The sequence below is a fragment of the Paralichthys olivaceus genome, chromosome 12, assembly GCF_024713975.1.
Source record: "Paralichthys olivaceus isolate ysfri-2021 chromosome 12, ASM2471397v2, whole genome shotgun sequence".
NCBI lineage: Eukaryota > Metazoa > Chordata > Actinopteri > Pleuronectiformes > Paralichthyidae > Paralichthys > Paralichthys olivaceus.
Genome location: NC_091104.1, coordinates 6179473 through 6203574, shown reverse-complemented (window position 1 = coordinate 6203574; position 24102 = coordinate 6179473). Strand labels below are relative to the sequence as shown.

The 24102-nt window shown below is 42.0% G+C and overlaps 3 protein-coding genes across 4 annotated transcripts; all 3 read left to right on the top strand.

The window, feature by feature from the left end:
* Positions 1–525: 525 nt before the first annotated feature.
* On the top strand, positions 526–10942 carry ezra (ezrin a). Its single transcript, XM_020105650.2, has 13 exons — positions 526–842; positions 2423–2506; positions 2731–2826; positions 3483–3757; positions 4518–4601; positions 4896–5042; positions 5475–5571; positions 5957–6120; positions 6238–6368; positions 7389–7549; positions 8045–8137; positions 8816–9094; positions 9597–10942. Exons 1-13 carry the CDS (start codon positions 831–833, stop codon positions 9759–9761), a joined length of 1788 nt encoding a protein of 595 aa, XP_019961209.1. The 5' UTR covers positions 526–830; the 3' UTR covers positions 9762–10942.
* A 1044-nt stretch (positions 10943–11986) lies between these two features.
* Positions 11987–14999, top strand: kcnk3b (potassium channel, subfamily K, member 3b). Its single transcript, XM_020105638.2, has 2 exons — positions 11987–12539; positions 13952–14999. The coding sequence occupies exons 1-2, from the start codon at positions 12119–12121 to the stop codon at positions 14845–14847; spliced, it is 1317 nt and encodes a 438-aa protein (XP_019961197.2). The 5' UTR covers positions 11987–12118; the 3' UTR covers positions 14848–14999.
* A 4078-nt stretch (positions 15000–19077) lies between these two features.
* On the top strand, positions 19078–22041 carry marc1 (mitochondrial amidoxime reducing component 1). Of its 2 annotated transcripts, none has more exons than XM_020105637.2 (7): positions 19078–19353; positions 19817–19987; positions 20255–20417; positions 20570–20710; positions 20977–21038; positions 21183–21254; positions 21424–22041. In XM_020105637.2, exons 1-7 carry the CDS (start codon positions 19121–19123, stop codon positions 21548–21550), a joined length of 969 nt encoding a protein of 322 aa, XP_019961196.2. In that variant the 5' UTR covers positions 19078–19120; the 3' UTR covers positions 21551–22041. The 2 variants fall into 2 exon arrangements, with proteins under 2 accessions (XP_019961196.2, XP_019961195.2); XM_020105636.2 differs by having other exon boundaries at positions 19080–19353; positions 20567–20710.
* Positions 22042–24102: the final 2061 nt, after the last annotated feature.

Sequence of the window (24102 nt, the reverse complement as noted above, 5' to 3'; positions counted from 1 at the left end):
CAATATCGTGAGAGGTTTTTGTCTCGGTCCTCGTCGTCAGAGTGGGATTGCGGAATTGCCACGACACTACTTAGCAGCAGAGCTACCACAAACCCATTTTTATTATCAATGGAGATTAATCACTCAGGTGTTTAGTCTGTAAAATGTCAAAAAATAATATCTAGACGACTTGTTGAATTGACATAAGTGTCACTCAGAATTGTTTCTGATTATTTTGTAGATTTTTTTTTCTGCTCTACGATTTAAAACGAGATGTTTTCACTTACTCCAAAAGAATAATGATGTGAATGTCCGTGAATGTTGATCACAATTGCTCCATTTGTTTTAAATATTTCTTCATTAATCATTAAAGACTATAAAGTTCAAACCTCCCTAGAATTTGTCTCAGTTGGATTTTCCGCAGAAACACGCTGCCTGATGATGTGATCTCTTTATGACTCACACCTGTCATCTCCAAACAGGCAACATAAATAGTGCGTCCGGGCCCGTATAGCTTTGCGTGCTCCGATCAAAGGTCACAGCGGTGCAGGTGCTAAGATAGGCGATCGTCCCTGGGTGAATTGTCTTGCTCTGCTGGGTTGATCACGCCGGAGGTAAAGCTCTCAGTTTTTCTGTCACAGTAACCAAGTGGAAACCTCCCACGTTAGCACGCACAGAGATCTACGCACGCACGAGTTCAAAGGACACAAGCCCTGCCCTTGAGTCTGCCTGTGAGAGCGCAGCGCCGTTCTTTATCAGGTGAGGGTTCTGCTGGGAGTTGGCCACTGCAGCCTCCGTCCACCTGGGAAACACTTTCTTCTGCTGGAGCTCTTCCACCCACCACAGACAAGATGCCGAAAACAGTAAGAACTTCTTCCCTTTCACCGATTCTTATTGATCACATGTCACTGAGACGTCTGTCAGGCCCAAGTTTGAAAAGGAGCCGGTGGGTTTATGGAGTAAAGCTTTTTAAATGTATGGGTTAATGCTGTAATACATAAGAAATCACTAAGCATAAAAACAAGTGTATTTTTATAGTTTTAGTCTCTTGTTAAACATCTTTTTGTTTTACCTCTGAGTTTCCAAGTGACACTAATCTTTCTTGGCATTTACTCATTAACCAAAGGTAGAGTTTGACCCATGCTGCTCACATTCCTGGGAGAAGAAAATGCTTTTTCTCTGCTGAAACTGGCCTGAAAATAATCATGATCATTAACTTTGGTGACACTGACGTCTCCTCAACATCTCATGACTGTATGGTTTAACTGCTTCATTCTGCCCCTTGATTCTTCTACGTCCGGCAGCGTTAATCAATTTTCCATCCAAAAACTAAAAGAGAGGCTTGTGCTTGTGAGTCCTAAACGCCCTCAGTGAGAATAACTGAAGTAGATGACAGCATCAAACTACTGATAAACTGATAAGAAAGGCCGCACTGTGCGTTACGACTGCAACTCAGCGCTTATATTGACACTCCAAGGAGAAAGACTCCGTGGGGAGGTCATGCTGACGTCGGACGTTAAACCAACCTGAACTCAAACTAATTTATGAATCATGTCTGCTATCGTTTTTTTCTGAGAATGCTGCCACAGGATTGAAGAGTTGAATTTTGGCATAAATAAAGTGAAGTCACACATTTGTAGGAACCCAAAAAATACAATCAAAATTTAAAAAAAACCTCAGGATTAAATGCAGCACACTTAATAATTGTAATATTATTTGCTTTCAGCTGAGGTTTCATAAATGTTATGTTCCAATTTTTGTTGCCCAATTTTCAGCGACTTTATCTTTATGACACCCGGGGCGTGCTCAAATGTAATTTCATAAAATCATTGTGTAACTGCTACGTGTCCGGTCTGGCCTGCAGAGCCAGGGTCATCCTGTTGTCTTGTGTTGGTCATTTATTTTTTGGAAAATACTGAGATCAATTCCTTTTTCATCGACCGGGCATTTATTCCTGGAGACTCTCGAAAGTCAGATTTATGTGCAGAGGGTTTAATTGCTCTTGTGATAAGTGGTCGATCTCAGTGAGATGAGAAGTCTAAAGGCAACTTGGCAAGCAGCAAGTATTTTGATTTTTTTTTTTTTTAAACTGCCTTTGTGCAACCTTGTTGCACCTCACAAGGGCAGTCCAAAGTCTAATGAGATAGTGAGCAATTATGGTTTATGAACAATCCACTTCACAGCTCCACTTTAAAGGCATTGTTCACACCAATGACTGAATGTATCATTTGTGGGTTTTTTACCATCAAATAAGTTGTTTTTTATGATGTAATCACCAAAAAGTGTGATATTCCTTCACCGTCCTGCTGAAGGTTCACTCACAACACAACTCAGAGAAATGTAAGATCGGTGGATTCAGATCTAGTTGACAGTTGAATGCTTTGACTAAAGGGAAACAGAAAACCTCAGTTGTCATGTGACTAAAAGTGATTTATCGTTGCAGGTCAATGTTCGCGTCACCACGATGGACGCAGAGCTGGAGTTCTCCTTCCACCGCAACACCACAGGGAAGCAGCTCTTTGACCAGGTCTGCATGTCACAGTAAAGCACAACACACAGGTTTACTTGATCATTCATTACTCGAGTAAAACACTGTGTGAAAGAAATCATGTCCATCAAAAAACCTTAATAGAGCAAAAAAATACATATATATCTATATATGTATGAGGCGTCCGCTCAACCAAGTGAGCTTCTCTGTAAGATCATGTTTTAATATATTATTCTATTATATTCTGTGTGTGTTTGTGGAAGGTTTCCAGAACCATCGGTCTACGTGAGATTTGGTACTTTGGGCTGCAGTTCACCGACATCAGAGGACTCACCGCATGGCTGAACTTTGAGAAGAAGGTGAGCATGTGATGGTCTGAGAGTAGAGGACGTATAGTTCGGTCCCTGTGCCGTGAACCTGCTGAGTTCTTCCTCTCCTCAGAGAGAACCAGGTGAACCAGGGAGAGCTGAGTGGCACAGCTGAGAGGAGTTGGCCAATTAGCTCTCCCTGGATTCAAAAGGCAGAAATTTTCTCCAACAACTGACATTCAATAAATTATCTTCAGGATTGTTAATATCTCTGAAATTTTACTCTTTATTCCTTTTTCTCTGTTTGATTTATGAACAGTTATTTCTTTATGATAAATTCTTAGATACAGTTTGTTCGAGGTCATCTTTTACTCTTTCGAATGAAAGATTTGGCTTGTGATAAAGGGATTGATGCATAAAAACATGTAACCAGTTCAAAGTGCTTAGATTATAAAACATATCGCTTCACCTTCCACTTTGAAGAAGCACATTTTAATAAATGAAAGCCACAAATCACCCTCAGATGACTACAACCCAGCAAACGACATCAATCATCTCGATTGTTAATTAGAGTTGTGTTCACACAGTGCAACCTGTCTCGTACTGTACTGAAATGAAAAAGCAGTGCTCCACTTTGCTCTCCTCTCCTCACATTAGTTTACTCTGCTCTTTTGTTTAATCTCCATATCTCTCCATGCTGTGCTCAGGTGATGGCCCAGGAAGTGAAGAAGGAGACGCCCCTGCAGTTCAAACTGAAGGCCAAGTTCTACCCAGAGGACGTGACTGAGGAGCTGATCCAGGACGTCACCAGGAGGCTCTTCTTCCTGCAGGTGAAGGAGGACATTCTGTCAGAGGCCATCTACTGCCCCCCGGAGTCCGCCGTGCTGCTCGCCTCCTACGCCGTCCAGGCCAAGTTTGGAGAGTACAACAAGGCGGGGCACCAACAGGATTACCTGTCCGGAGAGCACCTGCTGTCCAAGAAGTGAGTGGGACTTGGTGGGAGGAGGCAAAACTTCAGTTGTAGCACGGTGGTCACCGCTGCCGTGATGAGTTTCCACAAGGTCGACTGTATGTGCAGCAGCTTGACATCCAGGTCAATCAATCAATCAATCAATTAATTGTTCTCATAGGGTTTAACAAGGCGCAACATATGGAAATAATATATTAAATGAAACACATGCACGAAGAACAAGAGAACAAAAGAACTAGAATGACACATAACTCCATGAAGGACCATAAATCCTGCACAGAATCCACCATGTTAATTCTAAAGCTATTAAGATAAGATAAGATAGACTTTATTCACCCCACACTTCTGGATGAAGATTCATATAAATCATTGATATTTTACTGAATTCAAATTATCTCAGCTACAGAAGCGAAATCCTCTAGAAGCAGATTTTTATTTGGATCTGCACCAAATGTTACACACTCATAAATATCAGTCCCCAAAATCAACAGATCTTTCATTATATTCCTGGAATCATTTCCTAAGAAATCTGTGAAAATGTCTAAAATAGTTATTTCTCTGAATCCTTCTCTTCAGGAGATCGTCCAGTTTAATACAAGTCCCTGAATGACTCTGTTTTTAACACATGTTTTGTTACTAGACTCACAAAAGCCAACAATAGATGTACGAGTATGGGACAATGCAGCATGTGTTTGATTTAGCTCTGCACGTATACACAGACTGTTTACATTCTCAGCAGCGCGGCTCGCTGATAGCTCGTCTCTCCCCTCAGAGTGCTGAAGCAACACAAGCTGTCCAAGGAGCAGTGGGAGAGGAGGATCCAGAACTGGCACGAGGAGCACGGCTCAATGCTGAAGTAAGTGACAATAAGTAATCATAAGTAAAAAATAATAAGTAATCTCAGTGAGATTCACTCTATTGTCACACAAAACAAGTGCACGGTGGAACGAAATGACGTTGCAAGTAATATATAGATAAACAAGATGCAAACAGACATTATAATTATTATTATTAGTAGTAGTAGTAGTAGTATTGCACATATTCGATTAAATGGCACATACTGATAATAGATATGACAGACTTGGTGTAGAAGTTTGTATATCTGCGTGTGATATTACATTTTTTCCACGTGTTCGTCTCACGTGAGCAGGGAAGAGGCCATGCTGGAGTACCTGAAGATCACTCAGGACCTGGAGATGTACGGCGTCAACTACTTTGACATCAAGAACAAGAAAAACACTGAGCTGTGGTTGGGAGTCGACGCTCTGGGACTCAACATCTACGAGAAGGATGACAGGTTGGTCAAAAAAAAGGTTTCCAACCGTGGACGTACCGGATCCTTAGTATTGAAGCCGGTTGCTCTGGATCAGTCGTTCTCAGGGGCCCCCTCTCAGCTCGGGGCCCCAGGAGATTGCTTGCTTTGACTACCCTCTTGCCACGCCCCTGCTGACACGGCATGTGTAGCGTTCACTGCCTCGATGACACACTAACCCTAACCCTAGACACGAGGGCAACACTCGAGCAGTCACTGACCTCCACTACCTTCTCAGTCGCTCGGGTTTTAAATGGAACATCTGACCACAGGGCTGTTGTTGTTAAGAGGCCATCGACCTCCAGTAATTCTACCGCACAAACTCATTCACACTGCTCGACAAAGAATAAAAAAACTAACTTTAGACCTTTCATAGAGGCTGCTTGTGTCTGATCACCTCTGTTCTCCATCCTCCAGGCTGACTCCAAAGATCGGATTCCCCTGGAGTGAAATTCGAAACATTTCTTTCAATGATAAGAAATTTGTCATCAAGCCCATAGACAAGAAAGCCCCCGTAAGTATTTATACATATATAAGTATATATATATCCTCAGTAATGACAGCATGAGAGTGTATATGTCTTATTACATAAGCTTACTCACGTACCTCAGGGTGCTTTTTATATTGTCTTTTTTCTATATTTTGCTTAAATGTGTTTCATGTCCTGAGTCAAACACTTAAAATCTCTGTGTTGTTGAAGCAAATATTGTTTCCAATCATTTTCCAACATTTTTCTCAATGCTGAGCGTAAATATTAAACATCAAACACTGCAATCGTTGAAAAAATAAAACCACGACTACGCAAACTTAAATTATAGCCTCAGCATCCTGTGGATTTTTATCAGATACCAAACCAAACTGTCACTGAAATGTTGTTTTCTTTATTTTTTCCATGACAGGATTTTATATTCTACGCTCCACGGCTGCAAGTCAACAAACGCATCCTTCAGCTGTGCATGGGCAACCACGAGCTGTACATGCGCCGCCGCAAGCCTGACAGCATCGAGGTGCAGCAGATGAAGGCTCAGGCCAAAGAGGAGAGGCTGCAGAAGAAGATAGAGAAGTGGGTGAAGGGTCATTAAGTTAAATGGGGGAAACAACACAGACACGTGACGTTAGGATCTGAACTGGAGACATGACGGAGATAAACACTCTGTCTTTTTGTGGGTGTTTTTTTCAGGGATCAGCTGGAGAGTGAGAAGAGAAGGAGGGAGGCCATCGAGAGAGAGAAGGAGCTGATGGAGAAAGAGAAGCGGGATCTGATGAGGAAGCTCTACGAGTTTGAGGAGACGACCAAGAGAGCAGAGAGAGGTGAGACTTACAAGCACTTTACGCAACAAACTGTAACTGAGCTCCACTTTCTGTGTTAGATCGGAGATGTTAAAGTCAGAGTTACATGGTTTTATTGCCCTCTGCTGTTTATTTTCTAGATATAAGTTGAATGAATTGAGTGGATGCTATTTTCTTTGTTTTATGACCTGATGACCACAATACTTGTGCCACGATATATATATATATATATATATATATACGACCATTAGTTAGATATTTGTCTTGGAAATTCAGTTTCACATCACTGCACGTTCACATTCCCCCCCACAAACCAAGTCCCATGATCCAAACAACATAACAGACAAAGACGTTCCATAAACCTTGAACATTGACGGACGGTAAAGAGGCCTATTTACGTAAGCAACAGGATTTCTCATTAAGTTGCTGCAGGTACAAGGCTTTTGCCGAAGCGAGCCACGTTTGCACCTCATCGACCTGAACTGGCAAAGAAATCCACCTAAACACAATCACTATGTTTGAATTTCAGCCTTAAGATCCAGACCTTAATTCCAGAGAAAATGAAAAACAAGTGGACGCTGGTGATGAAATAACTTTCTTAGCCGAGAAATATCTCTCATCTCGAAACGGTTTCTTTTCTTTTGACTTCTTTCATCAATCAATCAGATTTTATTCGTATAACCAGTTTTCACAAATCACATTTGCCTCATAGGATTTAACATCTGCACAAGGTGCGACATCCTCGGAGCTTAACCCTCGACTAGAGTGAAAAAACACAGACACCTCAGAAAGAGTGAAAATATTTATTCCTCTTGATTTCTTTAAAGATAATTCGAATGAAACAAACTGAGAACTATTAACATGAGGGGGTCACAAGTTTATTTTATGGGCCCACAAGGCAGAAGAAACAGGAAACTCTGCCTTAAGTTAAGCAAATGTGTTATTTCACAGGCGTGTAATCATCAGTCATTTATCGCCCTGAATTTTAACACCACTCAGTACTTGACAAAAACCTCCCTGTGTTTCGCTGACTTTTCGCAGAGCTTCAGGAGCAGCTGGACCGGGCCGTGAGGCTGGAGGAGGAGAGGAGGAAGGTGGAGCAGGAGGCGGCACGGCTGGAGGCCGAGAGGATGGAGGCCATAATAGCCAAGGAGGAGCTGGCCAGGCAAGCCGAGGACCAGATAAAGAGCCAGGAGCAGCTGGTGAGTGCACCGTGCACAAAGCACGCAAATCCTTCACGTGAGAAAACCGAGCGGCACAAAAACAGTCATCACAAACAAAAAGCCCCCACATCCAGGATAAACACTGATTAAGAGTTAGAACTAATACGTCCTTCGGTTTGGGTGATTTTCCTGCTTCACTGGGATTAAAGTCGTCATGAGAAAATGATCTAAAACTCGTTCTCACACTGAAACTCTTCACAAAATGTCAAAAATGAATTCTTTCACTGAGTTTAAGCAAAAAAAAACGTTTTGATATTTTATGGGAAATTCTTGATTTGTAAATGAAGTAGCTTTTAGGCCAGTGTACTAGAATTAAAAGTTCAGCATTTAAATTAGTCGTAGTTGTTTGATCTTCCTCTGTGTTTTGACCATTCGCTCATAAAGATAATTAAGGTCAGCGAGGTGAGCAGGTAACTTCTCTTGGGTTGTTTTTTTGTTGTTGTTGACTCAGTTTGTGTGTGCACCCCCCCTCAGGCTGCAGAACTGGCCGAGTACAGCGCCAAGATTTCTCTGCTGGAGGAGGCCAAGAGAGTCAAGGAGGAAGAGGCGGACTCATGGCACAACAAGGTGAGCCGCCAACACGATTTTTTTTTTCTCATCAGGACCCATGAGTTTCATGAAAACTGATCGAGTGGTTTTTGTGTGATCCTGCAAAAAATAAACACATTCAGACAAAAACATAACCTCTTCTGTCGGAGGTAATAAATGGTTTAAAATACACTATGATGTGATGAAGTTCTACTGGAGTGAAAAAGTAGTGAAGTAAAAAGTTACCAGAAGTTTTGATTCCTCCCATGGTCACTTTCAGGAGAAAGCTGTATAAATATACGATTATACTTTAAAACACACATTAAGTATCTGTTTTATTATAAGTTGTTGTAGTAATACTGTGTTTAGTTTGATTCAAAGCCTGAGCTGGCATCCACATATTTATCTGGAGTTTGTATCTTTTGACTTTTTCATATTTATCTTTTAGCACAAACCTTCTAATCATCATGTTTCATTGTAATTCTTCACACTTACAAAACACATGACATCATCTCACATGGCTTCATTTTTCATTTAACTCCTCACAGACTGAAACCATGAAAAAATATCAGTCATTGAAAATACTTTCAAAAATATACGTTAAATATTTGTGGATGCATTTCTAACATCGACACAGTGACACGGCTAACTGTGGTTCATCGACAGTTTTTTATTCTGTTGATCGATCAGCACTGTCCCTGTCAAACTTCCTGTCAGGTCATGGAAGTGGAGGAGAATCTGCTGAAGACGAGAGAAGAGCTGACCCTGGTGATGACCACCGCCAACTCAGCTCCTGCACCCGCTCCTGCACCCACTCCTCCTGCTTCCTCCTCCTCCTCCTCCTCCTCCTCGGACAGCGAGAGTGACCACGAAAACAGCGAGGACAACAGCATCTACAGCGCCGAGCTGCCGACGCAGTGCATGAACGACCACCGTGAGGAGGAGGAGAGGCTCACGGAGGCCGAGAAGAACGAACGCCTGAGGAAAAAACTCTCGGTGAGTCCAGGGTCCGAGCTACTTTACACACTTCACCAGAGATTCAGACAGTGGATGTCAATGTGACTTTAAAACTTACCTGGTCTTAAAAAGTTTAAAGGTTACATATTCGACATTCACTGCCACTAGATGTCACACTTGCACCAGCACCTCAGACCAAAACGAACGCTCCGCCGGCCACGCCTCCCTCCTCCCTTCACAACAAGGTGTTACCTATGCAGTCGATAGGTTTTGCTATAGATGACGCACTCATTTGAATTTGTTATGAGAGCGTTTGATTTGACATATAGACACAACAGCTATGACCTCCCTTAATAAGATAACAGTAATTTAGCATATATATTAAAAACACAACACAGATACTGTCAGAAATGTTTCTACTGGTCAACTCTCAACTTGAGAATGTGTGAGTAAAGGCGGGGGGGGGGTATTCAAAGTGAATAACAGCACTCGGTAAGTTAAGGTGGACTGAAACGCTCTTCATTTGCTCTTTCTTCCACAGGCCCTGAGCTCCGAGCTGGAGAAAGCCCGGGATGAGAACAAAGATACCCAGAACGACCTGCTCCACGCCGAGAACGTCCGAGTCGGCCGGGACAAGTACAAGACCCTGCGTCAGATCCGCCAGGGCAACACCAAGCAGAGGATTGACGAGTTCGAGGCCTTGTAGAAAACCTCAGAGACCCGATGATCTCTCCCAAATACCTCAAACACCTCCCATTCCACCATCTTTTAATTTAAAGTGTGATGTAATTCCAGACACATCTGCTCTTAAACACCCAGAGAAAGCATGAAGATGATATTCGTGATAAACCTTCATGAGCTTTATCAGTTTAACTTTTTCTGGGAAGAACTTTTTTTTCCCTTGTCGCCCTCAAACATCTCCAGTGTGCACTTTAGTCCATGTTGCTTTGACGACTGTGTGTACACCTTTAAAACAAACAAACCATAAAGCTAGCTTTATTGAATCTGGCTCTGCAGTTTTGTTATTAATTAAATTTTAAATAATGTTGTGAAGCTAACGATCAATTCATTATTAAATGATATGCTGTTTTTTTTTTTGTTTGTTAATTGTTTCATCTTTAAAACGTCAGAAAACTCCGGGGTCATGTTCCAAAACTGAATTTAATTTTTTTTTTTTTACATCATGAAACAGAGACAAACACCAAACCATCACATTTCAGGAGCTGACAGAGAAAGTTGAGCATTTTAATCAATTACTTATTAAGCAATTAGCAAAAACATTGATGATTCCTTTTCTGTTAATCGAACAGTTTCAGCTCTAACTTTTTTCACATTTATCCAAACATTTTTTAACTAGTGTGAATATGCTGAATCCTGAATTTAATTGGCTTCGTGATTTATTAAGTTTAAGATGCTTCTGATTGAATTTCCCCATTTAAATATTTAATATGATTTGGAAACCAGTTTTATTTAATTCACCTTCTTCTTTCAGTGTTGTCATCTGAAGTTTCCATCCTGTTAAAATAATTTTCAGGGAAAATTAGGATCATAGCAGTTACTGTTAAAAAGCCTTTTGGTATTTAAAACTAAGAAAAGCCCAAACTGAAGCTGTACTCTGACAGATCCTGATTTGTAGTCTTTGAGTAAAGTTCATGTTGACCAAAATAGTTCGACCTCCTGCTCCTGTCTCTTAAAAGTGATTTACACGCAGACTTAAGAGGTTTAGAAATGTTTACTGACACCTCCACCTACAAGTGTACTGTAAAAACAACATGGTGTTGTTCAAACAGACCGGTGTGAACCTTCACTCAGTGATCACTCATATTAGACCTCATCTGAGATAAGTATCGTCCTCTTCCATCTTAAAAAATAAACATTTACAAAATATGCGTCCTCATTTATTGTCATTACGATACTAATTTATCCCCTCAACAAAGAAGTTTATGTTGTCATTTGTATAACTGACTGGTCGGTTGGTTGGTTAACTGACTGACTGGTTGGTTTGCTGACTAACTGACTGACAGACTGACTGGTCGGTTGGTTGGTTGATAGACTGACTGACTAACTGGTTGGTTGGTTAAATGACGGACTAACTGACTGACAGACTGGTTGGTTGGTTGGTTGGTTGGTTGGTTGGTTGGTTGGTTGGTTGGTTTGACTGACTGACTGACTGGTCAGTTGGTTGGTTAACTGACAGACTGGTTGGTTGGTTGGTTGGTTGGTTGGTTGGTTGGTTGGTTAACTGACTGACTTGTTGGTTGACTGACTCACTGACTGACTGACTGACTGGTTGGTTGGTTGACTGACTGACTGGTTGGTTGGTTCAAGGTTGGTGCAGGTGCTTTTTCTGTCTCTTTATAATTTCTTTGTAAATTTCTCAGGAAGTGTTTCATCATCACTTGTTTTACTGCAGTCATGATTAAGATGATTATAATATGGATTCAGTTCATCACTCTACACTGTTTGGAAACAAATTCATCTTCTATCTCTGTTTCCTGAATATTTGGTTCATTTTACTGAGCAGAGAAAACTCCAGCCTGGACTCACCTGAATATTTATCATGTTCATGTTAAAATTTTTTTGATAACTTGACCTTGAGAGAGTCGTTGCTGTTGGAGCTGAAGAATCCTGCGGCCTGTTCACCACAAGAGGATGTCCTCTTTTTAAATGTTTACTCACTGAACGGTGGCTTGTCATTAGGTTGCTAGACAACTTGTGAAGCCAGTAGAGCAAGTCTGTTTAAATAGCCACTGGGTAAATATTGTATCTGCCAGAGAGAATAAACGTGAATCACACACGCCAGAGTCATATGTGACCACGTTACTTTAGCCTACTTGTTGGGAACCGAACCATTTCTGCAAGGAGGAAACACAGCGCGGTTTAATTTGGCCTCAGTTAGGGAAGAGGAGATGTGCGTAAAGGCTCCAGGAAGGTGCGCTCTTGGTTTAGGGCTGCTGCTCCTGGAGGATCTGTGGGATTGCCCTGTGTGTTTTTTTTTTCTCCAGCAGAATCTAAATATATGCTGGTGACAAATAGTCCAAATACAGTAGCAACCCAACTGTGATGTGGGGGTGGCGCCGAGAGAACGGCTCCATCTCCAAAAGTCCCCTCTGTCGGATCCGGAGTGCGTCAGGAGAAGAAGGGCGCACGGAGTCTTCAGCTGCCACCTGCACAAAGACTATTTATTCCTCCCTCTTTACCATGAAGAGACAAAACGCCAGGACCCTCGCCCTCATCGTCAGCATCCTCACCTACCTGGTGGTCGGGGCGGCCGTGTTCGAGACCCTGGAGTCGAAGCAGGAGAAGAGTCACAAGAGGAGGCTCGACGCCAGAAAGTACGAGCTGATGCGCAAATACAACTTGACCAAAGCGAACTTCGAGGAGCTGGAGCTCGTCGTCCTGCAGCTCAAGCCCCACAAGGCGGGGGTCCAGTGGAAGTTTGCGGGCTCCTTCTACTTCGCCATCACTGTGATCACGACAATCGGTGGGTTGTTGTCAATACTTGTATCGAGTGTGTTGATAATGACGTAGAGACGGATTCATTTCAATGGAGCAGTGAGATACAGATACACGAATCTACAGATACACGAATCTACAGATACACGAATCTACAGATACACGAATCTACACGAGTCAACTCAAAATCAAAGTCCCTTAGAAATATTTATTTACAGTCAAGAAAAGTTTATTACAATGTCAGAACTAGACAAGAGATATATTCAATCAATATACCTGCATTTGACATTATACATAATTATTTGTCGTTGCTCAACATTATAGATTGTTAAAAACATTTTAATTCAGAAATATTTACAGTCAAGAAAAACTCTGCATCATTTAATTTTCTACAAACTACACGTCCATCATGTATATTTGCATTTGATTTCCTATATACTTCACATTATATAGTCTATATATTACTTTTCAGTAATTCTTATGACATACTGTTTTTTTTAGCAGAGCACAGACCCTACCCTAAGAAATAGTTTTATAGATGTAATGTTTTTTTACAAACTGCACAGCAGATATATTTAATCTCTACGCATGTTAATTATAACATGTAACACCATACATTACTTTTACTTATGTACCTTATGTACTCTCAAAAACATGTTATGTACACAACAGTCTGGTGTCTGATGTTTTGCATACAACAGCACATATTGTTTGTATGAGACAAAATCTTCTCTATTCTCCGTTAAGACAAGTCAAAGACAATGAATGTGTAAAGAAGCAGCACTGTTTTGTGTTGTCTGTCTGTAACTCTGCGTTTGCTTCCTTTATTTTTCTGGGCCACCCGTATAAAATTAATTATTATTAATGAATTAATAATAACATTCATTTAATCGTTTAATCTCACTGAGGCTTTCCCAGTTAACGGAAGGTTAAACTGATAAATGTCAGGGTTATTATTTTGGTTAAAACAGAACAATGATGAGTCAAAAGGTGTAAATTGTGTGTAATTGGAAACGTGGGACATTTGCAAAAACACTAAAACCCCAAATTAGCAACACAACATGAGCAAGGCCCTGGTTCAGCACCGGTTATTACAACAAGGCTTCTTAAGGCTAATTTACACCGAGAATGTGACGTCTCTGGTTTATTTCCAGTGTTTACAACATCCCAGCTCACAACAGTGTGGGAGTAAAATAAGAAAATAGCTGTTGATTCACAATAATAACGTCAAGCTTGAACAGTGGAGCTGGATTTTTCCATCAGTGAGAGGAATTTATTGGGAGTGTGTGTTGGTTTCCTGTGGATTTAAGTCCAGAAGTTATAATGTAATACAGGAGACTGGTGTCAAACTGAAACTAAAGCCTGCTGCATGTGCTCAGACATGATTCAAGATGATGGTCACAGTGTCTGAGGGTAACAATGTGATGTGCTCTCCTACAGGTTATGGCCACGCAGCGCCCAGCACCGACTCAGGGAAAGTGTTCTGCATGTTCTACGCCCTCCTGGGGATCCCTCTCACCCTGGTCATGTTCCAGAGCCTGGGCGAGCGCATCAACACGTTTGTCAGGTACCTGCTGCACCAAGCCAAGGAGTGCCTGGGAATGCGTCAGACCGAGGTCTCCATGGCGAACATGGTGACCGTGGGCTTCTTCTCCTGCATGAGCACTCTGTGCGTGGGGGCTGTGGCGTTCTCCCACTGTGAGGGATGGAGCTTCCTCCACGCTTACTACTACTGCTTCATCACGCTCACTACCATCGGTTTCGGAGACTATGTGGCCCTGCAGAGGGACGACGCGCTGCAGAACGATCCACGCTACGTCGCCTTCTGCTTTGTTTATATCCTGATGGGCCTGACAGTGATTGGAGCGTTTCTGAACCTGGTGGTGCTTCGCTTCCTCACCATGAACACTGAGGACGAGCGGAGGGACGCCAGACAGAAGGCCCTGATGTCCGTCAGCAAGTCCAGAGGTGAGGTGGCTCGTCTTATACCGGTCTCAGCCTCAACGTCCTCCACTCCTGTAGCAAACGACAGCACAAAGGCTAAAGATTTAAAAGGTGCCTACACAGAGGTGCTTCACTTCCAGACTATATGCTCCTGCCTGTGGTACCGGAGCAAGGAGAAGCTGCAGGGCTCCATACCCACGATGATCCCTCAGGAGCTGACCTTCTCCGATGCCTACTTGCAGCAGCAGATCAACAACTGCTCTCCCTACATGGAGCCTGGATCAACAGGCTGCGTCTGCAGTCCACGTCAGTGCACGAGCATAAACTCCACAACAACAGGCCTGCGCTTTCTCTCCCCGTTCAGCGTGTTCAAGAGACGCAGCTCGGTCTAGCCTCTCACCGCGCAGATTTCAGTACGGCACGATAAGTGTACCGTGCCGAGCGGACGATGGATACTTGGCAGTCTTCACAGCTGAGACACGACTGCAAGTAGATGCTTGTGGTGCTATAATCCCAGTCGAGCAACAGTAGGAGGCAGAAAAAGGGAAACACACATACAGTACTGTCAACAGCAAAATCTTAATCAAATATGTGTTTAAGAAAGAGCAGCAGCCGGTGTTTTGACTTCCGTTGTTTCAGGGGGCGTGCAGAGTGCTTTCAAGAGCCATGTAGGCGTGAACATGTAGGATGTCACATGAACACATGAACAGTTTGTAGGTGAGAGCAGAACAGGAGCTGAAGGAGACTGAACTGAAAAATGAAATATTTGAAACACCTTGCACAAGCTCTGCAGCAAATTCCACTTTCATGTTTCTGTTACTGTTCATTCACTTTACAGTTATTTTTCTCAAAGCTTTGTTATTTTTCATTTCTGTTATTGTTTCACGTCTCATCTCAGAGTAATCAGTCCAGACTCTAAAGCCTTATGAAACTTGATTTAAACAAACTGTGACTGTCAGAACCGTTCTAGCACTGACACACACACACACACACACACACACAACTTCACATGACTCACATGTGCAGTTGCCTCTGTTATGTTGTTTTTGTGTGTGTCAGTGCTCTCTGCCTGAAACGCTGATGCATTATGTAACGTGTAAAAGTGGGAAAGTTCGATAAAATGGTAAAAATGGTAAAAACTGCATCATCGGCAAAGTCCAGTAATCACAAGTAGACACTCACCAGCACTGACACCTCTTAACATTTTGTTAACAACGGCGGCGGAAAACACAGAAAAGCTCAAATTCAAAAAAATCAAATTAAATATCCAACAGATTTCTCCCATCAAGGTTCATGTTTGGGCTATGACTCAAATCGTGTTTCTCTCCCCTGCTCTTTTTTGGCCTGAACATCTGCGACGCTTCACAGAACTCATCCACCATCAAACAGAATCACATCTGGATCAAACAGTGGACGCAAACTATTTATAGAAGCAGTCTGCAGTGGCAGATGGGAGAGACGGGGGTGTTTCTCTGTTTGGACAATGGATGATGAGCTGGTTGTCAGTCGCAAACAAATATGCCACAATAGACCGAGTCTGTGTGACTGAAGGAAACGTTCAAATCCACCCTCAGATACTATTTCTTGTGTTTCTGGGTCTGTTTTAGTTTTCAGACGGGTTTTTTTTCTGTGTAGGCGACAAGATGTGAAGTTTATTTCTGGCAGCTACAGCAGAAGCTTTTATCCCCAAAGATGTTTGATTGGTTTAGAAGTCGCACAGCAAATGGCAGTTTTTTGAAAATCAAATCAGAAATGAAGAGTTTTTGATCACGACTGACCAGAAAGAAATACATTTCCATTATTTAGTGACGGGTAGTTTTTCTGACTGCGCTTTGTGTTTTATTCAGTCAGTGGTCAAAAAGATTCAGTGTGGGATTTAATACAACAAAGATATATTGTTATATCTGAGTAACTGGAACCACTGAGTATTTTACAGTTTTCCTTAAAACAACAACAACTATTAATTTATTTATACACATCAATACAACGTCAATCAGTTAGATAATAAAATCTTTACGCTCACATTATCATCAGCAAACTGCCAAAAGTCCTGCATTCAGAATCGTTACTTCAGTAATGATACAGAGATACAGAAAAATATATAAGTATCAATACTAAAATCATCCAATAATCATCTCTAACTCTGACTAATTGAATTGTTTGAATATAACAGAAATCAAATAAAGTACAAGTCTCTCAAAAGAGTACTGGGGTGCTGTAATGAATGTATTTATACTCCAGATGACGGGAACGTGGCCAGAACAAAATTAAATGTTAGATTTTATTACTTTGGAGATGAAGGGGCCGTCTGAGAGCCGAGCCAAACTCCCCCTGATCATAGATATTCACATTCTGCACACGCCAAAGATTATTTCACAAAAATGGCAAGCAATCTCGCAATGTTAGAAAAAGTTTCAATAAACAAACATCAGTGAAAACATTGGCAGAGGTAATAAACCGAACGTCACAGTCTGGTGATAAATCTGCAGGTGGACATTTTGCCTCGAGGTTTCAGATTCCACCTGTGTGACAAACTGAGGCCTGCGCTTCATGAAACACCTGAGTGTCACATGTTAGAGGAGAAGAGATGATTGTTTCTGTCTGATTTTGATTTGCTTTTAAAAACCAATGACCCAGAAAACGAGTGTACATCTTTACAAGTACTGTATCCTGTCGCACACACAGGCTTCCCTCGGTGCTCGGAAAATAAAAAACCTTTTTAAACACGACAGGGGCGTAGTGATGTTTGAGTACTTAGATACCCACAAGAACTTTCTTCATCGCAGTTATCCAAAAGTAGATTTATGTTTCTATAGAGTTTGGATATATATGTTCCTACACCTCCATGCTGTTTATCAACGTGTGACGTCCCTGCTGAATGTATGGAGATGACCGTTTGGTGCAGATGGTTTCCCCTTGGGAATTCTGACTCAAGTCCAGTTCCGGACAACCTACGAGGATGCGTACATGGTGTGTGGCAGGATGTACATTTGTTTATATCCAGCTCATCGTCGTGCCGCCGAGAGAGAGGTGGACGGAATAACAGAAACACTTGACCTTGCAGCAGCCATCTTCATTTTTTTCATAAAATCGGACCGGAGCTCAGCTCATGCTTTAATTTGCGGGTCCATAAAATAATAAAAAATAATATTCAAAAGCGTTGATGTAATTTGGCTGAGATTATAGAGAAACTGTGATTTATGTCGTGAATTAACTCCAGAGAGTTTCTATTGTGTTTTAGTTTACAGATTAGTATGTTTCAGGCAAATCAACATACGTACATAATTAACATTTATAGTATTGATTGGATAGTGAACGGTGATTAACTCTGGTTTAAATCGAGCTTCTCTTTCAAGTAATTTCCTGGAAATCTCCTAGGAAACTTTTCACACATCATGGACCCATTTAATAAAGAGTAATAGTTATTTTTGAGGCTGTTGTCCTGCAATAAATCCTCCGTTCATGAAGGTTATATTTTCAGTCTTTGTTAAAGAGAAACTCCAGAAAAGAAAATGATTAGAGGAAGGTCTGAGAAAAAATCATCTGTGCCTAAAATAAATTCAATTAACTTGTTGCGTGCACTTCGAACAGAATCATAATATCATTTGCAGAGAATACAGAGATTAGCTCGTTATGAAAATTCTCTTCCCACCGCATCATCAAACAGTTTGTAAGCGCTGGCTCTGTGCCGGTGAATCTGCCTTCAGCCATCAGATGTGCACAGAAAAGCAACAGAAGGAGGATCCATTCGACAAATCCCTGTATTGACCCCCTGTGGCTGGAGCATCTGCTGTTTTCTACTTCGGCCACAGACCTGAGTATCTATGTCAAAGACAAAAATAGTTCCACTGAGAAGGTCGGCTGTGACATTACGTCACTTGATTTCTTCTCAGTTTTTGGTATTTTAATTCTTGGCAGGTTGAAACTAAAGGTGTCAGTCACACAGTGATGCCAATTTGGTGAAAGTGCACTTACTGTCTCTGCTGCAGAATCAGTAATTCTCCTTTCACTCAATTGGACATAATCAATTAACCGTCTGGCAGGTTCGTACAAATAAAATAAAAAAATTGGAGAGTAAGAAAAGAACTTCAAACGTGTTATCTGAAAGGGATTTACTTCCAGTTGTGATGATGTCTAACTCTTACTCCCACTGACTGTGTGTGTAAAGATGGACGACATGTCTCCATCTCCTCCCACCATCCAGAAACGAAGCCAAGATATCCTGGATATGGAAGCTGCCATCTTGTGCCGCTCATTTGGAGCCAGAGTTTTCTCGGTGGTGCCAAAACAGTGATGAACACGGCTTCAGTTCAATGTTTTGTGACTTTACCGACGTCTGCTGCTCGTCAGTGGTGACGGAACTTCACAAATCATCGAACTACAGCAGGGTCATCACTTTTTTGGATCCCTGGAAACATTTGCAGTGTCGGTTCAGTGACGGTTCTGTATTTAGCACGTGATGTGACTTTTTTCAGCATATGTGTCACAGATTGATGTTTCCTAAATTTGCATGTTTTTTTCTATTTGCATGATTTTTTTCTATTTGCACGTGCTTTTCCTGTTTGCATGTGTGCTCTTACAGCAGCAGCCCCCATTAGGCCCCCTAGGGAACTGCAGTCCCCCCCCACTTCCGCTTTGTGATCGGAAGTCACGGGAACACTGAATATGGACGTGAAGTTGTTGACCCAGAACAGAACCGCGGCTCTTCTGCTCGGAGCCGGAGCCGCAGCCCTGGGCCTCGGGCTCGGATACAAGTACCTGAGGAGGACCGAGGAGCTGGTCCGGGTGGGGGTCGTCTCTCAGCTGCTGCTTCACCCGCTGAAATCAGCCAAAGCGGTGTCGCTGTCTCTGGCCGAGTGTGTCAAAGTCGGTCTGAAGTTTGGACACATGCTGGACCGGTGAGTGAGACTCGATGTCCAGAGTCCAGCTGCTCCTGTGTCCCAGCAGGACCAGAACCTGCAGTCAAACGTGTCCTGTCCTGCAGCTGTGACACTGAGAGGACACAACAAGTGCAACCACGTGTCAACACCTGCATTACACGTTTTAATCCACACACAGATGAATCTTATCAATAATACTTTGATTTGTTTTATCTATCATGCCAAATGTTTTTTTCTCTCCGTTGAACTTTGTGTACCTTTTTTACGAAAAGTGTTAAAATATAAATATATAGATCTAATTAAAGAGAAATAAAGTGTATTATTATAATTATTGTTGTTGTTGTTGTTGAGCCTCAGAGAGCCCAAAAGATTTAAAACAACCTGTAATGTACGTTTTTTTTTTAATTCAACTTTCGTGTAAATCTTCGAGTGTCGTGACTGGAGAAACGAGGGAACCCCACAGTTGTTGTGTTGTTTGCAGACACTGGCTGGTGGTGACAGACGACGGTCACATGGTGACGGGCAGACAGGAGCCTCGTCTCGTCCTGGTGTCTCTGACTTGTGAGGGAGGTCAGGTTTGTTTGAACGGACCAAATATGGAGGAGCTGAGGTTTCCGGTCAACCAGCCTGACAACAACATCATGGACTGCAGGTTAAATCCACCCCCACAGTGTTCTCTGACTGACACCTGTTGGTATTTTAATATAAAACATATGATTAATTGATGATTAGAATCATTTTCAGCCAGAACACCTGCTTGTTTTGTCATCTCAGGATATTATACATAGTATTATTACAAGAGCGGATCATAAAACATACTGTCAAACTTTGAAATGATGGTTATTTTACTTTGTGTACTTCTGCTCCCGCCGTGCCCTCAGGCTTGTGTAATGCTTCTCGTTGTTTTTTCGTGCCGCAGAGTGTTTGGCAGTGACATCCAGGGCCGGGACTGTGGCGAGGAAGCGTCTCGCTGGCTCACTCGTTATCTGGAGGAGGAGAAAACCTTTCGCCTGGTGCACTTTGAACCGCAGATGAAGGCCAGGAGGTCGGTGGAGATGGAGTTTCTTTTCCCACAGCACGAGGTAGTGACGTTGTGTTGCAGGTTTTAATGTGCGTTAATCATGGGAAAATACAGTCCTCCTCGCTTTGTGTTTGCTCGAGCTCCCTCTGATTTAAAATCTCAAATACTGACATTTGTGATATGACTTGTGGTGTTGTCGCATGTATCCAGCAGGTGGCGTACTCAGATGTCGGTCCTGTGATGCTGCTGTCGGAGGCCTCGGTTAAGGATCTCAGCAGCAGGTTGGACAAGGACGTGACGGTGGACCGCTTCCGCCCAAACATCGTGATAAGTGACTGTGAGGCATTCGAGGAGGTGTGTGGTTCAGCTTTACATCTGCAAACATGACTCTGTCTTCTCCTGGTCACACGGACAAAGATAAAACCAGAGACCAGATGTTTGGATGAGATCAGAACCACAAAACGTAAAAGGAACAGCCCGTGTGGTTTTTCCCTCCTGTTTGAAAATCATTCGGTTCTTTACTTCTGACTAATACTTTGCCCTTTTCAGTGTGAGCAGCCTCGACTAAAAGTATCTCTGGATCCAAAAACTTCCAACACCAACTGCTCTTCTTTTAATAGGACTCATGGGAAGAGGTCCAGATTGGCAACGTGCGGCTGCAGCGCGTCATGTCATGTGGAAGGTAACGTGCCTGATCACGATCACTTCATTTAGTTTGGGGTTCGATTCCCTGGATGCAAATTACATCTTTAAATCTACTGTCAGTTAAAGTGTTTGATGTTGAAATGTGTTTGTTGGAGTTGACGGTGTCTTCTGTTGTGCACAGATGTATTTTCACCACAGTTGACCCTGAAACTGGTATAATCAACAGGAAAGAGCCTCTGGAAACCCTGAAAAGGTAAAGTTTTAACTCACTATATTTAAGGGAAGATTAATATATTTGCCTTTCTGCTCAATTTGGCTTCTTTAAATCATCTGATGAAATGAAGCACATCGTGTTCGCTTATATTTTTTATCTTATAATCTCATATTTGTCTGAGCTCATCCCGCTGACGATTCTTTCACAGCTACCGTCGGTGCAAACCGTCCGAGAAGGACATCTACAAGTCGGCTCCGCTGTTCGGACAGCTGCACACCGTGAAGAAGACGGGGATCCTGCAGGTCGGAGATGTCGTGTACAAGATCAGCCGCTGATAGAGCGACTCAGAGAGGGGAAGGCATGGTTGGTGCAGTCACTGCAGGGTCACCGTGCTGCCAGGAGAGGAAGCACTTAGATCAAGAATGGAAAAATAATAAGGAAAAAACATTAACATGTTTTAAATGAGGCTGTAATTCACAGAGTCACTAATGCCGCTCAAATTAACCCCGATGATCAAGTAGTGTTTTTATACTAGGTCGTTGAGTAACACTACTAGAACCTGAAATGAAAATATTTTTGCACATTTCAATCCTGACACTATTGCACATGCTGCCATTTATGACAAAAACGAAATTGTCTTGAGTTTTGGTGATAAAATGTGAACTAAACTAAACTGTAATGGTTGGTCAACTTAACAGAATGTATATCAATATAACTGGATTATTTTAAATGTCTAGTTACTTAGAACACGCTTTTCTAAATGTTGTATTATGGACGTTGATTTTTTTCAATATATTTTGAAGTAAATAAAATGATTTAAAATGGAGCTTCTTGTTGTGGCTGTTTAAAGTCGGTAGCCGCTGCTGAATGATAACAGAAGTGAGTCTGTTCAGCTTCACCTGTCAGGGGAAATATTTTCCAGCTCCTCTGTTCTCGTGTTCCCGACAGGATCTGCAGGATTCCCAGATTTAGGAAGTGACACATGGAGAGTTAGGGTTTGTTAATGGTGATCCACGGGGTGGCCACTAGAGGGCGATATCCCTTTACTCAAATAGTAAGAACTGATCATTTTACCCAGAATCCTGACTCGACCTCTGCCTAAACACGTGTATGTTGTGGATTAAGAGGTTTTTATTCGCCCATGTGTGAACATGATTGACAGAGGAGCTGGAGGTTTTATGTATTTTTCCGATGTGTTTTCAATCATCAATGTCAACGCAGCAGCCGCCGTGTCTCTTTTTTTATGACTTCATCATTGCATATTTAAATTTACGTCCAAGAGGTTTTCTTGGTTTTCTGACACAATGCTTGTTAACCCAGTTTGAACCATAATTTCTTTACGCAGCTGAATTACGTGTTTTTCAAGCTCCAGTTTAAAACAAGACCTCAGCAGACTTCTCCTGCGGTCGGCCCCAGTTCATCATTTCTTCACTCAGAGTACGTTGTGGGATGGTGCTACATTTCTCACACGGCTGAGAGGGTCTCCACCGGCGATGATGTTAAAGCATCGGGGCAACAGGTTATATAAATATATTTATATATATATATAAATATATAGTATCGAGCAGTGGTGGAGGAAGTACTCAAACAACATTAGTAGTAAAGTCAGTACTTTTAATTACATTTAAACAGAAATGACAGATATTGGGAAAGTAAACCTACATAAGTAAAGTACAGATACATGACAAATCTGCTGAATGTACTTTGTTACATCCCACCACAGGTGTTGAGTATTTAGTAGAACACAGAACATTCCATGTACTGAACAGCAGGTTATTTACTAATAGTGTGTAGTCATTTCAGACTGTGTGTAGTTCCGAGTCTCCATCCCACTTGATTACACACAGTTACACACCGTCCTGTTTGTGACTCAGCTGTTCTCCCACTCTGTGATGCACTGTGGGTAAATGTGTCTTCTTTTCGCACAGGCACTAGTATAGTATAGTATAGTTGTATTGTATAAGTGTTTCCTCCACCATGTACACAGAGAGCTGAGTATCATCTGTATGTTAAGGGACAAACCTACCGCTCAATGATCGGGCGTTAGTGAAGGTGGTCACAGTTGATCGACTTTAGGAATTCAACAGAAATGACAGAACGCTGAAACGTCGTCTTTAACAGGAGAGGAAACGCACCGTGTTGTGAGTCAGCTCACGTGTCAGCAAAGTTCTTTGTTAGTTGAAAATGACTATTACACTTCAAACAGTCGGCGCCTGTGGCACAACAGCCGCAGGTGATGATAAACGGAGAAAACAGGAGCTGCTGCACGACAAGAAACTAGACACAAACTAAAATCTTTGAGGAAAAAGGTGATAAAGTTTGTTTTCAATAATTGTTGAGGTTTTTTTTTGTTTTTTTTTAGCACCATCAGGTTTTTCTGGTGACACTTAAGCTCAAATGTATAGTTGTGAAGGTCTGTAATTTGTGAGGGTCGGGTGGTTTGAAGAAGTTCAGCTTCAACGTACAGGGGACCTTGATGTGGAGGGAAATGAGCACTTGTAGCCCTGCAACACGAGCAGCCCCTCAACTTAAACTTAAATACTTTTATTTCCTCGGGCGTCAGTTTGAAACAGGTCCTCAAGATGTCTGACTAATAAGTTCTCAGGATAATGGGCAGCACCTGAACGTTTCCATGTTTGGAGCCGAGAAAGAAGCCTGAGACATGTAATCCTGCGTACATGTACTGTGGTTTATGTTCTTATGTCATGTCCAATCATGTTCTGTCATGGGACAGTATGTTTCTGTCATGTTATGCCATCGTACATGTGGTGTTATTAAATAGTTTGATGTGGCATTTATGATAAGTTATGTCAGAGATGGTACGAGTTCAGTCTTGAAGTCCTGGTTGCAGTCTTCACATTTATGTCATAACCAAGTCAAGCATTTC

What these genes read in the sequence shown, in the direction of transcription:
- ezra (XM_020105650.2), top strand. An exon ending in ATCTACGAGAAGGATGACAG is followed by an intron (nt 5,043 to 5,474) that starts GTTGGTCAAAAA and finishes TCCATCCTCCAG; the next exon opens with GCTGACTCCAAAGATCGGAT. An exon ending in TAAAGAGCCAGGAGCAGCTG is followed by an intron (nt 7,550 to 8,044) that starts GTGAGTGCACCG and finishes ACCCCCCCTCAG; the next exon opens with GCTGCAGAACTGGCCGAGTA.
- kcnk3b (XM_020105638.2), top strand. Translation starts at nt 12,119, where the DNA reads ATGTGGGGGTGGCGCCGAGAGAACGGCTCCATCTCCAAAAGTCCCCTC. An exon ending in CACTGTGATCACGACAATCG is followed by an intron (nt 12,540 to 13,951) that starts GTGGGTTGTTGT and finishes GCTCTCCTACAG; the next exon opens with GTTATGGCCACGCAGCGCCC.
- marc1 (XM_020105636.2), top strand. Translation starts at nt 19,121, where the DNA reads ATGGACGTGAAGTTGTTGACCCAGAACAGAACCGCGGCTCTTCTGCTC. An exon ending in TTTGGACACATGCTGGACCG is followed by an intron (nt 19,354 to 19,816) that starts GTGAGTGAGACT and finishes TGTTGTTTGCAG; the next exon opens with ACACTGGCTGGTGGTGACAG. An exon ending in TTCTTTTCCCACAGCACGAG is followed by an intron (nt 20,418 to 20,566) that starts GTAGTGACGTTG and finishes GCATGTATCCAG; the next exon opens with CAGGTGGCGTACTCAGATGT.